This window comes from Gordionus sp. m RMFG-2023, chromosome 1 (assembly GCF_954871325.1).
Source record: "Gordionus sp. m RMFG-2023 chromosome 1, tfGorSpeb1-WG-v2, whole genome shotgun sequence".
Classification (NCBI taxonomy): Eukaryota; Metazoa; Nematomorpha; class Gordioida; order Chordodea; family Parachordodidae; genus Gordionus; species Gordionus sp. m RMFG-2023.
This window is the reverse complement of record NC_088775.1, coordinates 59073269-59093474: the sequence shown is the minus strand read 5'-3', so window position 1 is coordinate 59093474 and position 20206 is coordinate 59073269. Positions and strand designations below refer to the sequence as shown.

Below are 20206 nucleotides of genomic sequence, written 5' to 3'. Positions count from 1 at the left end.
ATTATTAAAAATAACAATATCCTAAATAAATGATCAATTATATCCAATTCGTACTTCTTACAGAACTTTATAACAAAAAACCTTATAAATGAAAACTTTATCAAAATATGAGGTTTATTTTAATAATCAAAATACAAGCCCATTTCATATTACAAAAATTTTATTGCATTGTTAAAATTTTATAAAAAATTTTGTTTTTTACTTTTTAAAACCTCACTAATTAGAATAAGAATCTACTGGTCTCGAACACCACTTTCTACGTCTCTCTTAATCTCAACTTAATATCTATTCTTATACTCAAATTTCTAACTAATCTAATATAACTATTAATGAATATAATTACACTTTTTTTTAGTTTCGTATAACTTTAACTTTTATTTTCCATATTTTTACTTATAGTAATTAAAATCCATAAAAAATAGAATTAACAAAATCTAAGAATGAATATTCACACATCAAAATAGTAGAATATCAAAAATTTATAACAAAAATACAATAATTAATAAAAGTGAACAAAAATTAAGAAAAATAATATAATAATTATTATTTCTTCCCCGACCAATCAACAATAAGCATTATATTGATTGATATATATATATATAAATAAATAATGTTTTTTTACCAAAACTAGGACACGCCATATAATATATTTTGACACTTTAATTTTTGAAATCTTGGGTTTAAAATAGAAGCCAACACTTAGATAATTTTTGAAATTAAATTTAATTAATTAAAATTCTTAGATAATATTACTAGCAGGTTGCAACGGGAAATCATAACGCAAGTTTTTTTAACATATTTTTCTTAGTAAAATATTTCCTAGCTATCATTATCTACTACTAAATGCTTTTATTAACTTCTGAAATACCAAGTTCAATATACGCCATTTTTGTGATGATAGAAATTCAACTGTTTTTTTAAATTTCGTAAAAAAAAGTTCCCTTTACGAAATCCGTTGATTTGGAATGCTTTCCAATTTTTTTCAAAACATAATTAATTCAATTTTTATTAGCTCCATATATGCTTTTGAGCTTTATTAAGATACTATGCCACCTGGTTAGTATTCTAAGTTCAGGTTATAAATTATCCTTACTAATTATTAATTGGTGTTCGTTATTAGAAAATATAAATATTTTATTTACCTTTATTTTTATTGTGTTGTTTATTATTTCTTTATCTTTTTTTTCGATTGACGCTGCATTCAAAGTGCGTCCGTTCCGATACCTTCCGTCTTAAAACGGATCCGGCAAATTTTGAAGTCAAAACATTTTAACTTTTTGATCCGTCAAATTTTATAGAGCATTATAACGTTACTTATAATTTTTTAAAAATGAAAATCAATATATATATATATCATTTTTAATGAGATTGACTTTTGACGGAACGAATGTAAAAAACGGATCAGTCTCCACCTTGAATGCAGCCTGAGCTATATCACTTTTCCTTTTTTTTAAATTAACTATCATATTTTTTTTATAACCAAAATAATTTTTTCCTAACAAAGATAATAATAATTTTGGACGAAAAATAATCAATCTAAAAAAATAGAAGGAAATAATGAATTTATTAACTTTTATAACAATTTCAAAATATTAAATTTTTTTTTTTGATAGTAACACTATTTATTTAAAAATCAATTTTAAAATAATACATTAAACGTTAAAAGTAAAACATATGTACGTAATTTAAAAATATATATTAAAAATGTCATGACTATTTGTATAAAATCTATATAAAAAACTGTATAATAAAAAAAAATATAATTAGTATAGTAAATTGTATGTTGGGTGAGAGGAGGTCAAGAAAGAGAGCCGTGGATGGCAATGCAGTTAGATCTGCATATATCAATAGATATGTGATGTCTGAGATAGAAGCCTTCCTGTGGGTCACCAGTGATTGCGCGGATTTTTCTACCAAGGGATTTGAAGAAGGTTAGGGCATGATTGCCAAAAAAACCGGATGTGTCGGATACGATTGGTATGAGATTGCAAAAGTGTATTTATTAATTTTAGAGTTTTCAGCTCTCATGAATGACTTGTTATTAAAGGAGGGAGCATATCGGTCGATGCAGGTATAGTCCCATGCTAATGGAATTCCATTACTCCATGGTATTAATGTCAGCCCATCTGGCCGTATATTATTCTCGGTTGAGAGGCCACAGGGTTCGAGGGTTGCTGGAATTTGAGCTGAGCGTAGAGCAGGGAGAATGGTGCCGTTAACTGCACTGGGTCGAGAATGTCTACTTTTAGAGAATCGACAATGAAGAGGATGATGTCCAAAACAATCAACGGGTTGGGAACATAATGTACATGTGGAGTTGGCCAGTAATTACAACCAAGACGGAGACCTATTGCTATGCGTAATTTTTCGTTTGTTAAGAGAAGTCCTAAGTTTGAGCTGGGCAAAGCTTCTAACCATTCATAGCCTGATAGGGAAGGCAAAAGTTGTGGAACTTGCAGTTGTGGGAGAGAGAGATGATCAACTGTTAAGGATTCTTCAACTGTAATGGGAGATAATAAATGTGAAAGGATTGATGGGGATCCCTTAGAAGCAGCACTCGATATTAGATATTCAACGGAGTGGCGTATTAAGAAAAGATCCCAATCATGTTGCTTTCGTGATGTGGGGATTGGAGCGGAGAAGGAATTCTCTTTCCAGATTGCTAGGGCGTGGGGAAGGTGGGGGTCTGTGGGGTTATTGTTAAGTGATAGAATAATTAAGCGGGAGCTTGATTTTGAGGCTAAAAAGGCAGCAAGGCTGAGTGACGCGGGTGATCTTAAGCCAAGACCCCCAAATTTCGAGGGTAAGGAGGTCTGCATCCAAGAATTAGGACTGAATTTTATATTAAGGATGCCTTCTAAAGAGTCTTTGATTGTTGATTCTATTTGGGTGAGAATTTCCGGGTATAAGAAAAGTGGGGCAGAGCGGAAGGCGTGTTGGATTTTTGGGATAAAGAAAAAGTTTTTGAGAAGGAAAATTAATCTTCTATAATCATAAAAATGATTTATTAAACGGCAAAAAATTAGACAAAACCTACAAAAAAGATTTTTCAAAAATTTGTAATGATGAATGGAAATATTAACGCTCTAAAAAAATATAAATATTATAATGATGAATGGACAAAGGCTCTAAAATAATATTAAAATGTTATGATGATAAATGGACAAATAAATTAACGCTTTAAAACATGTCAGTTAGGACATTTAATTTAAATGTTCTCATTTGAGAGGATTATTGTCATCATCATATGAATCGCCAATTTGAAAATGGGTTTATGGATCAGTGCTATCAAGATATAGCATATTCGATAATAGATTATTTAGGTATTTTCACTGATGAAACTGGAATAAAATATTTTTAAAAAAGTTTATGCCCCGACCTGGCCCCATCGATATGAATATCGGCGACACCCCTGCATGATTTTTAGAAACATCACGTTTTCGGCGTGATGAAAAAGGTTGGCCGGCCAGGTCACAGGTCGAGGTATAGCTAATTATTACCCAAAATTTATAAATATCTTTATATAAGGAAAAATGTATTATGGAGGTAGACAGATAATGAAGCAAAACAAATATAATTAATAATTTTAAAAAATTAATATCAGAGGCACCACCTTATAATCCAAAAATGCCGATCATTCTTGCTGCTTGCGCCTCTCATAATAAAATCAGTTCTGTCCCATAAAGCGTCTACATCATAGGATTTTCACTGGATGCAAACATCCCTCAAAACCTATACATACCCCCCTAAAAAATTTCCTACACCTTCGGCACCGATGTTTTCTCATTATTAATTCCACCTTTTTAATTATAATATGATACTCTTTTCAGATTTTAAAAAGAATAACTTAAATTATTTTATCTACTACCAACCATCAAAATTTTGTGAATATAAAGGAGTTAATTTTTAGATAATGAATTCAATTAAAAACCTTCTCATTTACAATGAATGCATTATTATAGCATTATGAGCTTGAAAAATTTTATTTGGAAAATAATGTTAATGATTGTTTGCAATATATAGATTTGGTCGATGATCAGCAATATCATTCTATTATAATAGGTCTATAATAAAATATTAATTTTTACAGCAATATATTTTGTCTTATTTCATCTCAAAATTTAATAGATAACCCCCATTAAAGGCTCCTACCCCTTCTCAAGAAAAATTAAATTCAAACTGTTCCTACCCTCCCTCCTCGCTCATGTAGACGCTGGTCCTATATGATTAACAACAATGATAAGCCCAGTGAATTTGCTTCTTGTACATAAATGCAACCGAACGAAATTTTAGTCAAATAGAGCATGAGGCTGGCAATAAATTATTAAATTTAATGGCAATCCACCTTTCCATAGTACCTCCATAAAACACTCATTGTTACTTAACCTACATTACCACGATTAAGCATTTTCGGGCCCTTTGCTTTCATAGCTATCTTCCATATTTTATCCCTCAATTCTTCGTCACTGTGTGCCATTAATTCAAGGTCATCAGATACAATAACTCCCATGAAAGTCCTTCACGCATCCCTCTAGCCACAATATCCATTACTAAGATAAATAATAATGAGCTCAGCATGGATTCCTAATGAAGTCCTACCTTCACTTCAAAGCTTTCATTATCTCCATCAGCAGTCCGTACAGCAGTTTGTACTCCCACATACATTGTCATCACTGTCATAGTCAATTTTTCACACCAGATTTTCTCACGGCCCATCTAGTAACCTCGCTCGGCACTCTGCCATATGTCTTTTCCAAATCAACAAACGCATAATACAGTTTCTTTTCCCTTGCAAGATACTTCTCTTGTATTTGCCTCACCACAGAAACTGCATCTGTCAAACTGTATTTCATCCCCTTACCCGCTTCTCTAACACCCTCTCAAATCTTTCATGGCATATTCCAAGAATTTAATAGCTATACGACCCACAATCTAAAAGATCACCTTTCCCTTTGTATACAGGAGTAATTCTTCTTTGCCAATCCTCAGGAATAGTTCCTACTTCGGCAATTAGATTGGCTCAATTCATTAACCATTCAATTCCTAAGTCATCTGAACCTTTTCCTTAACTTTTTCCATTTTTTTCAATGCTCTTTTAATTTCGTCTTTGCCATATTTACACCCTAAACATTTTACCTTTGCACAACTAGCATCATTATCCCATTCATTCTCTTCGCAAAAGTCCTTCCAGTGTTCTTAATACCACTACTATCAATCACCATTTTTCGTTTATATTTTTCACACATTCAACACCTACCACATCCTGCCGCTTTTTTGCCATCTGCTTTGCCACCTGGATTACATTTCCCATTCCATCTGCGCATTCCATTTCTTTAGCAAACTCATGCCCCTTCTTGAGGATTCACTATTAACTTCTTAGCATTTCTTTTCGCCACCTTGTAAATATCGTTCTCACTATTTTCTTTACTATTATACAATTTTTTAAAACACCTCCATTTCTTGTCCACAGCTTTCGCTATCTTCGGATTCCACCACCATGTCTCCTTATTTTGTCTATCCACATACCTCCTTAGTTGTCCTCACCAAGGCTTACTTCATGGCGCCCCAGTTATATTTAAACTCTCCTTCAATTTTCAAACATTCAGCCTTAGCACAAACTTTCTTTTAGTGATTCTATCGCCTTTATAAGTGAGATCCTCTTTAACTAATCAGTGCTGATCAATACATTCCTTTCACATTTTTTACAATGCTTCTATCACATCTCCTCACTAGCAAATAATCCACCGCACTTTTAACATTACCCGTATATGCCAGCAACTTCTCTGATTTTTTTAAACATTGTATTAGAAACGATCATCAAAATCCAAAATTCTCTCCCCTTCCTGATTTCTCTTGCCATAACTAAATCCTTCATGTACTCCCTTGTAACCCTCACTACTCGCTCCCATATGACCCTTCAGATAACCAGAAGATAATCCCCTCTTCATTTGCCAGTCTCGATGTCACCTCCAATAAACGACTGTCCCAAAATCTATCTTTCTCTTCTTCACTTCCCTGAAGAACATATGCTGGAATAATATTGCATAGCTTTTTACCAAAAATCATCTTGATAATCATTGTGGTTATTAATATTAGAAAATTATGAATATAAGTTCCAATTCAACTACGAGAAACGAAAAAACGAGCAATGTTGATTGTCATATAATATTAGCTAAACAAATACCAAAAATTAAAATGCAAGAAGACTCACTTTTTCGCTTCCGCTATTGTATATATCATACCCCAGAGCACGGAACTATCTTATTATCAGGAAAATCTTGATCCATGCTGGATTTGAACCTAGGTCTAGATTTATATTAGTAATTCCTCAATCAGCGTTTGTAATAACTCAGCCACAGATGCACTTATAAACAACAATTTTTTGTATTTTTTAATAAAATTAGGACTCTATCTAATATTTTAATCATAGTTGTTAACGTTTCTTTTTAAAAGCAGCTAGCTCCCCCTCCTACTATTTCAAATGGAGCTATCTCCTCTATTTAGTTTTTAAAAAGATCGCACTCCTGATCCAAATTTTTAAAATAAGGAGCACCGCTTTTTAGTCGCTCCTTTGATTTCTATTTTTTATAATATAAAGTTTACAAAATGATATATACGCACAAATTTGCATCAAAATTATTTATAATATTTTATATGCTTTTAAAAGTACATTATTATAAATTTGAACTTAACAAACAGACACAACTCTCCCCTAATCCTGTTAAGCGATTCTAAACGAGCGTTAAACAGGAGAACTAGAGGGAAGGGGGATATTGTATTTTAGAATTTTTTTTTATAAAGTTATGATCAAATATATTTATCGTGGTATTGTTTGTGTTGGTAAAAAATTTGTCTCATATATTATCTTCCTGATAATCAAGTTAATTAAATCCATAAAAATCTTCTAAATCATTGGAGGGTATTTCGGTCTAATTTTAAATATTTTTGTGTTAGGAATTTATTTTCTTATAAAATTAATTTTTTGATTCTCTAGTTTGATCCATCCTTATCTATTCTCAATTCAATCTGAATATAGGATGAATAATATAAGAAATGATATTATCATGATTTAGAACTGTTGAAAATGTGCAATAAAGTTATTTAAAAAAAGGTTTTTTTTAAAATAAAATTATAAACCTTTTATCAATGCCGTGTATAAGAGATTACAAGAGATTGATAAACTAAATCTGCAAAATCTCCACAAGTTGAAAATCTTTATCCATTTCAGAACTTTTACTCTCAAACATTCGACTCTAAAAAGAAGAAATATTTATTGTACAATGGAAATAGAAATGTTATCTCATCGATTTCAATATATTATTCCGATAATAACACGATAGCGCATTCCATGGTTTTTATGATTTATAATTTGAGTTTAAAAAATGTCGAAAATATAAAAGTGTAAATAGGAACTCGGCTCAATATTTAATATATATAAATAGTTTCATAAATTTTAGTATAAATATATATTATTTTTAATGTATTTAACAAATATATTAATTAAGAACATTTTTTATACTATAAAATTAAAGGAGCGGATTAGCACATCTTCTCCGCTCCACCCTAATAAGATGCTAATTTCCACTTCCGATTGAAAAATAGGGTGCTCCAGATGTTTTTAAAAATGTAGTGACGCTCTTTAACAACACTAATTTTAATAAAACATAAAAATCATTAGGAAAAATCCTTGGTATTTTGCTTTTTCATAACATTTTAAAACATTAACAAAAAACATAACAAAGTATATATTTATATATATTAAAATCCTTAATCTACAAAATGCAAAATTGTAGCTCTCTACCTATGATACTTTAGGAGGTCTGATTAATGATATGAAGTGTGCCATTTTACCCCATACACTGGGTAAAGTGGTATAAATATTATCAAACATAACTATCTTGTTTAATTGAACAAAATATTGCTATTTTGGCATCTATTCATCAATCAATACAATACCGTAATATAATAAATTATATCAAAAATAGCACATTTTAGGTACATCGTAGATTTCAATTACTCCTTCCTTTTGCGACTATTCATAAAATTTTATTTCAAATAACACACAAACTATTTATTAATGTTCCTTTGGTCCAAAGCCTCATTTTTATATTGTGTAGATGTTAATATTTAAAAATTATCTTTTTACAACTTAAATCAGACGGAACATTTTAACCGTTTTATCCTTAGCAACCTTACCCTAAAGTGATATATTGTGCAAGTCATTATTGCGCGACTTTTAATTAAGCTATTATTTATAGCTATGGCTTTAAGGTGCATGCAAATTTTTAGATTTTGAGACTTAATATTTTTTGCCAAAAGCAGTAAATAACTAGAGGGTGATTTTTAATTTTGGGGTAAAAATACAGTTTTTTGGAAAGATATGTCGAACCGAGAAAGTTTTTTAAAAGATGAACATAGTAGAAATTTGGTATGAAAATACATCTTTATACCAAATTTAAAGTCCAATATTTCATTAGAAGTTAGTAATGATGAAAATACTTTAGAAAGAATATTTACAGTTGTCTCATATTAAAACTATTGCTATGGAAATAGTAGAAAAATGATATATACAAAATTTATTTGCAAATTCATTAATTACTTTAGAAACAAAAACCTCAGATAATTGGGATAAATTAAACTAATATATTTTATTAATTGTGATTAGATTTAATTATCCAATTAGTCAATAGGATATAAATTTGTTAAAAATTTAATCTGGTTTATAAAACTAAATTAAAACAGATGATTAGGACAAAGGAATATGCAATTGCCCCATCTTATATATTTGTGATCATTGATTATTTTCATTTAGATTTGCCTAATGATATAAATGCAATAAAAAATTCAATTTAATAATACATCTCTATGTTATATTTTATGTGGTAAATTTAATAATTTTTATTATTTGATGTTAATTTTCATATAATATTAAATATCAGGTATATTTAGTTAATAAGAATAAGGATTCTATAATATATAATATAAGGATCTCTTTTAGTTGATTAGCTGAGATGGATGATTTATATAATATATCTGATAGCTTATAATAAAGGTTTATGATACTTACTACCTTAAGGTATTACCTATCAAATTTGCATTTTGTTCATTTTTCATTTGGATAGGCACTGCCAAATTTATTTATAATATATATTTAAATCGTGGTTTTTGGAAAGCCTCTGTGGCCTTGTCGTCAAGAGCGTCGCTTACCAATACGAGGTCATGGGTTCGAATTCCAGCAATGATCATGTTTTTTTCCTTAATCTAACTTGGCGGTTCCGTCCTTGGGGGGGGGGGGGATGATATATAGGAGGCCGGACTCGATCACGTGATTCCGTTATAATATATTAAATAATAAGGGTCTTATTACATTTTAATAAATTTTGGTCGGTATTTAGAAAATTGCTATACGTTGACTTGGTAGTAAGCATCATTAACCCAAAAAATACTGGCCATCTACATCTCAACTTTTTTTAATTTTGTTGCTGCTCAACATATTATATAAATACTGCTTAAAAGAGTAATTTTTTTATAATTAAATCTACTAAAAATTTATTGCCTTTGATATACTATTTAAGTTTTTCGTTTTGTTTTTTTAAATCCAAAAAAAATTTCAATTTTTTTATTTGATTTAGTTTTTGAAATTCAAATTTTTTTTCATGCATCCCAGCCCTAATTTTTGATATTATACATTAATTTTTTAATTACATAAGAGATCCAATGGAATAATACGAGAATAGAAATACAAATTTTCAACGAAAATCTTGAACCAACTGCTCATATTCAATCTACCACACCTCAATCTCTAATTAAGATAATAACTAATCAAAACAAGTTACGCGTTGTGACCCAAAAAATTTTGCCAAGTTTACATATCAAGAGTGAAAAATATTTTTTTAATATATAGATATGGTAAATTAAACATACTTATTTACTTTTATATCTTCCTAATAAAAATTAAATAATATGTTATTTACCCATTGAGAATTGTAAAAATATTTCAAAATAAGTTTAGGTAATCAAAGAATTTTGGTTTATTTTGTAAATCTTTATATATATTAGACTCTAACAGTTCACTCAAAATACTCAACATATCTCCTTCGAATACCCCATCCGATTCAAATACTCCACTCCCTAATCATCATTCTAATCAAGCATTCCCCCAAAATAACCTTATATTTGTCCGGAGTTGCTTTATGGTTGAAGATTTGTTATGGGTCATCAACGAAACCCAGATCCCTGATATTATATTCATACTATCGGCTGTTCTTAGGGTATCCAACAATTATAAAACACTCCTAAACAGTGCCGTATTTAATCAGGTAATTAATATATAGTTCGATACATTTTGATCTAAACATGTCATATTATATTTTATGGATCTTGTTTTAAAAGTGAATTGTATTCCGGATTAACTAATTACTCATTTACTAATTTATTTATTAATTAAAAACAATTATAGCACATAAAAATTACACCAAAAGAATGAATTTATTAATCTTTAAAATATATGATATACAATTACCAAAACAACTAAAAATTACTAAAAAATTAAAATGATAAATTTTCGCTCCTTTTATACAACATTTCTCAATTAATTTTACAAATTATCTTAATTTTACTATTCAAATTAAATATTCCTTAAACATTGTAAATCATTTAATACGCGTCTTTAACAATTTAGAAAAAATATTTTTTTTCGACTTGATTATTCAAATTTTATCGCTATTTACAGATCTTAACCAAAAATTTTTACATCGGTAAAGATACATGGGAGGGTAATATTTACCTTATACTAAGCCAAAATTACTTCTATTCAAACTCTTAAAACTAATGATCAAGGTAGGTTCTTAATTTTTTTTTAAAAAAAAAAGATTTTTATCAGTGCTGTATTACTAAAGATGTAACGATTTTTTCGTTACCATCCGTAAAATGAAACGTCCTTGCCTTACTCATCACTTCCCCACAAATAAGTAACGCGTTATGGATCATTCCTAATAAATAATTTAAAAAAACGAGATTTTCTCTTAATTTTTAAATGAATGAAATTTGGAGATATTGTTAAATGTGATATAAATTTCATTAAAATTTTAATCTTAAAGCGCTGGCTTGAAAAGATCTATAGTGGCCTTAAAATTCCAAAAGTGTGATATCTTGATTAAATCTCCAATACTCACAAATTTTACATTAGCTTGTAGTCCTTAAAAAAATATCAAAAAATCTTCAGTGGAATGTTATTTCAGGTATATCTGTATATCACGGTCCGGTCCGAACAGGTTTTGGGTCAGGTCGAGTATTTTTAAAAAATAATCTTGATTTGGGCTGGGTCGGGTCTAATATTTTTAAAAATTTCGGGCGGGGCTGGGTTGGGCTTAAAACTTTAAATATTATATCATACGTTTGTCAAATAATTAATATATTTTTAAATTCTTGTAATAAACAAATGCTATATTTTTTATTTGTTGGATATTTTTTTTCAATAAAAAAAATTAAATTTTTTTATATTTAAATAAATTTGGGCCGGGCTGACAAATATTTTTATTTCGGATCAGGCTTTTTGGGACAAATGAAAAAAATCGTTTGGGATTTGGTCGGACAGGACAAATATTTTATTAAAAAATTTGGGACGTGGCCGAGTTTGAAAAATTAGGCTCGATATAGATCACTAATTTCAGGTAAACAAAATCTAACTTGGCTTCACTATTTTGGGAAATGCAGCTAGTTCATCTTCTATGCAGGTTGGGCCAGGGATGGAGAAGGATTAAACGGACGAATATGACAGTGGCCTGTTAACAGCGGAAGAGTTGGGACCAAGTTTCTTAAACAATGTAACCAGAATGAATGTGGATTTACAAAAAAAATACAAGGGACAGACTTCAGTTTAGGATCTACAAAAAAAATACAAGGTTACTCTAGAAAGCTATAGCTACTAACAATAGTTCTGGCTAATTGATTTTTTAATTATTTTTTAAAAACAGTGTCCCTATTTTCTTTGAACTTTTTCAATTTCTTTTGTTTCATATTTTTTGTAGTTATTAGGAGATATGGTTCACTTATTTAATTTTATTTGTAAACCTATTTAAAATTGATTTTAGCTATAGTTATTTTTGTGTGTTTCTCCGTTAAATATCTGCAGCAGATTGGCCCCTGCTGTCGCCGACAGGCCTCTGCCATATTTATTCATGAAAAGTACCTCCCTATTTCTGGGCCATTTATATCACCCGAGCTAGCCGGCGCCCAAAATGTTGAGACTACCTTAGTCCCTCTGTCCTGCTTGGCTAGATATAACATAAGAAAATTCTATCTATATACCAAATAGAATACGTAAAAACAAAAGTTTTTATCTCAAGATATATTCTTCAACATAACTCTTTTTATAATAGAACTATAATTAATGTTTAAACAACAACCTCATAATAATAATGAGAGGTGATTTTGCAATGGCCTCATCTCATGCCAGGTGGTTATCTGCAAAATCATTTTAGGGATCAAATTTTTTTTTGAAATTACGAATTTGAAATAATGATTAACAGCCCTTTATTTTTGACGAACTTTGAACGTGAACGCGTTCCTTTTTTGGATGCGTGTTCATGTTTTATGTTCGTTCAATTTTTAAAAATAATCTTATTTTTTTTATTCATTTAATAATTAAAATTTTTTAAGAAAAGGGATTATTTTTTAATCAAGTTGTTTCCTTCATTTTAATTTTTTTAACAGGCTACTATTTAGCAAGGTTTATTTTTTTCCGTTTTTTCTATTTAGGCGGTGCCCTAAATATATTAAAAAATACCTTAAAATTTATAAATTTTTGCTAATTAATAAAATTATGAAACATTTCCTAAATATTCCATTAATTTTTTTTTTAAAGTTTTGTAAAAATTAGAATATTTTAATATCGGCTCATTCCACAAAGGAGCAAAAAAATATATTTAAAAAAAAGAAAAACGAAAAAAATCAATAACAAAAAAAGAACATAAAAACGATAAAATACGAAAAATAACAATGCCACCAAATACTTTAATATTACTTACTAGTTTTTCCAAAAATTACACAAATTTATTTTAGGCTGTGTCTAAAGTGTTTTGAAAAAATTATTAAAATTTTAAAATTTTCTCAAATTAATAAACCATTTGGACACATTTAAGTTTTAAAAAAAATCAAAATGCTTGATATGATTCAATTATTAGTTATTTATTAAAAGATATGTAAATATTTAATTTTATTTATTATTTTATATTACCTTTCAGTTATTAAACTTTGTATGAACCTATTATTTGATAATGGTTATATTTAAATTTTATTTATATACTTAATAAATACATATATGTTGTAAATAATTGTATCAATATTTAATAAATAGTTAGAAGACCTAATATCTTTTATTTTGAAAGATAATTTTTCCATAAAATATTCATAAATTATTATATTTGATATATATAAATAAAATTGTAATAGAAATAATATAAAATCTTTTTAAAGTAGGAATAGGATTATTTTTATTAATAACTATAAGGTTTTTATTTTCTTTGTTGGCATTATCTTGATCTAGCTATTATTCAATAATAAATATCAAATAATAGTAATATATTGTACAGAAATTATAGTATCATCAAATGAAGCAATTTCAATATTTTGCCCAATATTTAAATCATCAAATGGGTTATCAATTTCATTAAGGTATTGTGCAGCTTATTAAAATATATTAATTTTATATAAAAATATAAAATAATACTGTTCCCACATGGCAATTTTCCGATTCCTAAAATAAAAAACTATTTTATATTCATGCCTTTTAATATTTTACATTTGTCTTTGTCAATTTAAAACTTGAATCAGAATATTTGGTAATATTATCAACACATTCTCTTTTAACCATATATATATATATATATTCTTCAACATATAGTAAATCCTTACTTTTTATGTTGGTTGCACCAGTACCTAATAAATTTAATTATAATATAATTTTTATTTTTACCAGTTTTTTGTTGGGTGAGAGAACATAATTTATTAAATTTAGCATTTACAGCTAATAATTTCTTCTTCACTTAATCATAATTCAGGTTATCAGTACCTAATATTAATTATAATATAATTTTTATTTTTACCAGTTTTTTGTTGGGTGAGAGAACATAATTTATTAAATTTAGCATTTACAGCTAAAAATTTCTTCTTCACTTAATCATAATTCAGGTTATATGTTTTTCCAATTTCCTCCTAAATTTTCCTTTCTACAGAATCGCTGAATTTTAAGTCATTTTTGCACCAGAGGTTCCTGTGCACTCCTATGCTTTACATAAAATTATATTCTGACACTAAAAAATATATTAATATAAAAGGCTATAATCGTTTGGGTTAGTAAATTTATAAAAATTAACAGCATTAAAAATTGTATTTACTAATTTTTTATAAAAATTTCAAAAATAGATAAATTTTGAATAAAAATTTTTTCGAATTTATTATTTTTTTTTAAAAATAAATTCAAATAAATACCGAAAAATGAAATTTGGCACCATTTTATTTTTACATTAAAAAGCTTATGTTTTTTTTCTTCAAAATTTATTATTTTATTTATTTATATTTTTATGATTTTGGACGCAGTCTTATAAGCCAAATTTTAATAAAATTTATTTATTTCTATTAATTTAAATAAGTAAAAAATGACGATAAATGATTTAAAACACTATTTTATTTTCACACTAGAAATAGCTTATGTTAATTTTTTTTTTTCAATTAATAAATTTATTTTATATTTTTGATATTTTGGACACAACCTTAAATATAAATAATATAATATATTATAAAAAAAAAGGATATGCAAACTATTTTTCTAGGACAAAATTAATAAAGGCGATTAATATAAAATTTTAATTAAGGAGAAGAGAAGGATTAAGATTTAAAGAAAAGAAAATAAATTATTAGATGAAAGAAAACTTAGGTAGTTAGAATGAATAATAGCTGTAGCAAGTCTTTGTCATAAAAAAAATATTCCAGGCTGACCAGTCATTTCGCGAATACGTCTTACTAATTCTTTAAAAAAGCATTGAGCTTTACTGATGAAGGTGGTAAGAATGGAGAAGGCTATGGGCTTGAATGAGTAAGAAGGATCGATAGAGCCGTATTTGGGGATTTTCAGGGTTTCTACAATAAATTGAATATCATTACTTATATTTTAATTTCTATGGCATAATTGCATGGATGTTGTTTTTTATCATCATCATCTGATTCTAAAAATTTAATCAGACGAATTCACTTTGCAGTAACATCCTATATTGAAGAAACTAATTTCACCTCAAATCGATCAAAAATCTCTAAAATGAACGATTGTATATTTTAGTAAAATCAAAATTTTAGAGTGCTAGCTCATGATCCAAAGATATACGTAGTGTTTGCAAAGGTCCCGTCCGTTCCGGTCCCTTTTTCTAAAATGAGACCGGTCCGATGGATAGACCGGACCGTGGGATTATCGGTTTAGTCCGGTAGGTCCGGTCCTATCTAAAAAATTTTTTTATTAAGCTACAAAAGTTTTATTCTGCATTAAATTTATTAAAAATGAAAAATCTTAAATTACCAATATTTTAATTATATCATCAAATCATGTTTTATATTATGCAATACAAATGCCTAATAATTCAAAAGAATATTAAAATACAAATTTATTTAATATAATTTAAATCAATTTGATTATTTAACTAGTTTTTTTTATATATATAATGCAATAAATATTTGGTTATAAAATATATAATATTTATCTTCTAAAACATCAAAAATTATTATATTTTTTTTTATGAATCAAGTGTCATTATAGATTGAACCATCTTTGGATTCATTCTATTTCGTTTTTATGTTATTTTATTATTAGCTTTAGAAAAGATACGTTCACATGCTAAAGATGTAGCTTGCTTATGGGAGATAGTCCATGGCTATTATGGCTAGAATTGGATGATTCTCTTCCCACCAATCTAGTATGTTCGAATTAATCGGATATAAAATATCAGATAATAGCATTGGATTTCATTTATCATCTTTCTCTGCTTATGTCCTAGTTCCCACGAGCCTGTCCATGGCCATTCTCTTATTTCTATTCTTTCTTTGAATTTAAACCAATATCAATACAAGTAATAGGAAATATTATTTATTAAGTTTTTATTCATATATATAAAATTTTGAGCTTTATATACATATATGCATAATTTACTTGTACTTGAAGAATTGGGAAATATTTATAGACATATTTTACATGTTTTCCCAGCATTATCTTTTTCAAAATATTTCTATAATTCTTTAACATTATATAAAGAATTTGATGGATTTTTTTATTTACATCAACAGTCATTCTTTCACTCCCTGAGGATTGTGGTGGTTCAATAGTTTTATAAACCTCTATGATTTCAATATCCATTTCTTAAAATAAAAATATAATACTACCTACCCTACTAAATTATATTACTTGACGACGAATGAATTGAATTGAATGAAACGGAAGAATATAAAAAGTAAAAGATGAATGAGATATTATAGTGTTAGGCATTAAATAATCATGTTTTATATGTTCATGCACATGCACATGCACATTAACTAAAAAGAAATACATAGTATAGCAAACTTTTATTTTCTTTCCCGGTCGGGTCGGATCGTTCCGTGGGACCCAATAGTCTGATGAGACCACCTGGACCGTACCATTGCAAACACTAGATATACGTTTTCAAAGTAGAAATCGCGTAATCATTTAAAATAATACTTAAGATAGAGTCACAAATTTTATATCATTTTATAGCCCTTAAAATTCCACATTTTGGAAAATATAAAAAAATTATAAACTCCAAGGTTTTTTTATTTTCGGTAAAAAGAAAAAAAATTTAAATTGTTAAGAAAGTTCATTAAAATTTTTTGCAGCTGGCTCTTTATTTAAATGTTTGTCCAGCCCGGTCAGGCCCGATATTTTTTATTGTTTTCCTGGCCCGGCCATTTAAAATTTTATAAGTTGGGCCTGGACCTTTTTTTTTAAATGGATTTTTGGCTAGCATATTTTTAATGTCTATCTAATTTTTCCCAATGTCAATTAAGGATTTTGTTTTATTTCAATTTCAATATTTTATTTAATATTAGTGATATATAATTTATTACTTTAGACCAAAAATATTTTAAGTAATTTGAAATTCGCTAAAAGAGGAAAAGACTCCCATCGAACTTAGAAGGTCCATAACTCGAGCTATATCTGAGCTAGAGCATTAAAATTTTGATTTGTATGAAACATACAATCTATTTAACCTTCATGCCAAGTTTCATCTATTTAAAAGTGGCCGTCCAAAAATCACGATATTTTGGTCGACTTATAATGGAATCCCCCTATATGGCTTTCTATTTCTATAACAATCGTTTTATAAACCAATTGTATTTTGATATTTTTATTTGTAATTGGATCTTATCATAAATAACTTGTTCAAATTTTCGTGAATTTCCTATAAGAAAAATAGGCAAGGTTCAAGTTATAGATATATTTTTAAATATTTATTTTACTTTTTTTTAATATTAAAATATTTTTAATTCTATTTTTTGTAAATTTCTTAAATATCTGTCCAAGTTTATTTCCTTCCATTCAAGTCAAGTTTTATTTTGCACAATAGACGACAAAATATGATATTAATAATAATCCTTATATCTTATACAAATTTTAATAATTGATTAGTGATACGGATGAAGAAGAAGCAATCAACACAGATTCAGAAAATTTTTCAAACTTGATTAAACTTGGCTTCAAATGCTAGAAAATTTAAATAAAAAAACAAATTGACATAGCAATTAACCAATGAACTTTCAAAGTTTACAAATCATAAAAATGGCAGAAAACATAAAAAGATATAATATTTTTTTTAACAGCCCCAAGAGGATATGCATAAAGAGTTAAATTAATACATAAAACTTTGAATATTAAAATGAGTATCGTAATTTTACTTACTGTTAAGTTATTCATAAAGTATGCTAACTACACTACCTTCCAGCTAGTGTTGTTAGATGTTACTTCCAACGCTACTTGGCAGAAAAGTAGTGCGCTATTAGCTAGCTTTCTAAAAAAGTAACTTTGCTACTTTTTTTCTCTTTTATAAAAAAATTTTTTGATACATTTTTTATTAATATTTTAAATTCAAATATTTAAAATATTACTAAAAATATAGAATGTATGCAATATTTATTTTTATTACATTTTGATAATATAATCATCTTTATATTATGATCCGTCTAGGGTGGCTTGGCGATTAAAAAGTCTAAGTTTTGACTTACTAAATTGCTCAACAGTAGCACTTGAGATTGCGGTATTTAAATTAAAAATTTTAATTTGAGTATTTTTAATTGCTTTTTGGATCCAAAAGTTAATATAAGATCAAATCATAAATACTTTATTTTACCTTCATGAGTCCTAACAATATTATACAGACAGTGATGTATCCAGGATTTTCTTATGGGGAGGGGGAAAATTTTTGGGGCCTTTGCCCCCAAACCCCCTTTACCTGGCCATCGGCCAGCTTTCCCCCAGCCTTCGGTCGGTCTTATGTTTTATCTATTCTATTGAATTATTCATAATTTAATCATAATTATATTTATATTTTTAACTATTATTTACTAATTCGTGCTTATGGATATTACAAGCTTATTTTTTATTATTTTAAGTTAGGTATATTATATTTAATAAGTTTTTTTAAATGTAAAGTTGAAATAAAGTTTAATGTCATTTTTTTTATTTGCTTTGAAAACTAGCCTCAGCTTAAGTTTTCATACAATATAAGTAGAATATGATTTTTTTATTGAAAATACTAATATTAGTGTGTACAAAATATTGACTAGAAAATAATTTAAAAAACAAGTTTTAACTTCTTATCAAATACAAATATTATACAAATTTTTTTATTAAATACTATAATTATAATATGATTTTAATTTTCGTGGGAATGTTGCCAATTCATCAAGATGTTTGTTGTTGGAACCAAATCTCTGTGGATATTTAACAGAGCAAAATTATTTAGCTGAGATTCGGAAGTTGTACTTGGTAAATATGTTTTCAACCTTTTGATAAAGTCCTTACATTCGTACATGTTGTAATAGGCAAACATGCAAGAATATAAAACAACTTCAAAATATGAGGAAATTGAGCCAAGGTTTCTTTACACCGATTGAGCGCATCAAAAGCATGCTCAGGTAAAATAGTTAAACGTAGTAAATATTTATACCACAATTCGAATTCACTGATTAAATTTATTTCAGTATCAATATCATAGGAATAAAATTTTGCTAAATATTTAATTTTAGCAATAGTGGCATTAAAAAACGAAGAAGGATCTTTGGGTAATAAAACTTGAATGCTATAAAGACTTGTTTTTTATCTAAAAACCGTGCTTTTATTTGCGATAACAAAGTATCAAGGAATGGGATGAAAATGGATATTTTACAATATTCTTCAGTTGAACCAATATTTATTTTACATCTCAATAATTGCCTAGATGCTAGACGAGGTTTAATTAGTGTTATATCATAAGCCTTCGATTTAACATCTAGATAAATATTATAAAAATATTCATCTACATTCATTCTTAGTGTATCTACCTGTTCATATATATTTTCCGCCAAATCAATAACCTGAACCAAATCTAAATTTGGTTTTTGTAAATTTTTACAAAGTAGTGAGTTATAGGAAAAATTTATTGATGCAACTAGCAGCAATGATAAACTCTGATTGATCAATTGAATTCAATAATGATATCGCTTCTGACTACACATTACTTTTTTTCATGCTCAGCCTTATTTAATTTTTGTATTTCTTCTGTTCTATAAAATGGAAGTAAAACTGAAAAATATTTAGATATTTATTAATAATTAAAATATTATTAATTCTATCTCACAAATAATTTTGAATTTAATAAAATAATTATATATAATAATAAAAAAATTACCGTTTGATTTTAATCTCTTTGACTAAAATTTTTCCCATTTTATTAATATTTTTGAATAATGTTAATGTATACTCATAAGGAAAGGAAATTTTAATAAAATTTATTTATAAAAAATAAGTTTTATGTTGGAAAATTGATATTCAAATATTTGTAAAATTTTGATTGGGGAGGGGGGGGGGGATTAAATTTTTTAAGATGATATTTATGAAAACGGTCAAATGTGTGATGGGGGGGGGATTTCCCCCTTTCCACCCCATTGGTTA

General features: G+C 27.7%; 1 protein-coding gene across 5 annotated transcripts in view; it reads left to right on the top strand.

The window, feature by feature from the left end:
• LOC135923035 (uncharacterized) overlaps window positions 1-20206 on the top strand; it is a 155717-nt gene that overhangs the window by 31423 nt on the left and 104088 nt on the right. For 3 of the 5 annotated variants that reach the window (XM_065457636.1, XM_065457635.1, XM_065457633.1), the window contains exons 8-9: window positions 9711-9878; window positions 10060-10319. The exons of 1 other annotated variant lie outside the window; for it this stretch is intronic. In XM_065457636.1, coding sequence (XP_065313708.1) covers window positions 9711-9878; window positions 10060-10319 — 428 coding nt within the window. The remainder of the gene's footprint in view (window positions 1-9710; window positions 9879-10059; window positions 10320-20206) is intronic. One more of the 5 variants, XM_065457634.1, reaches the window with a different exon arrangement.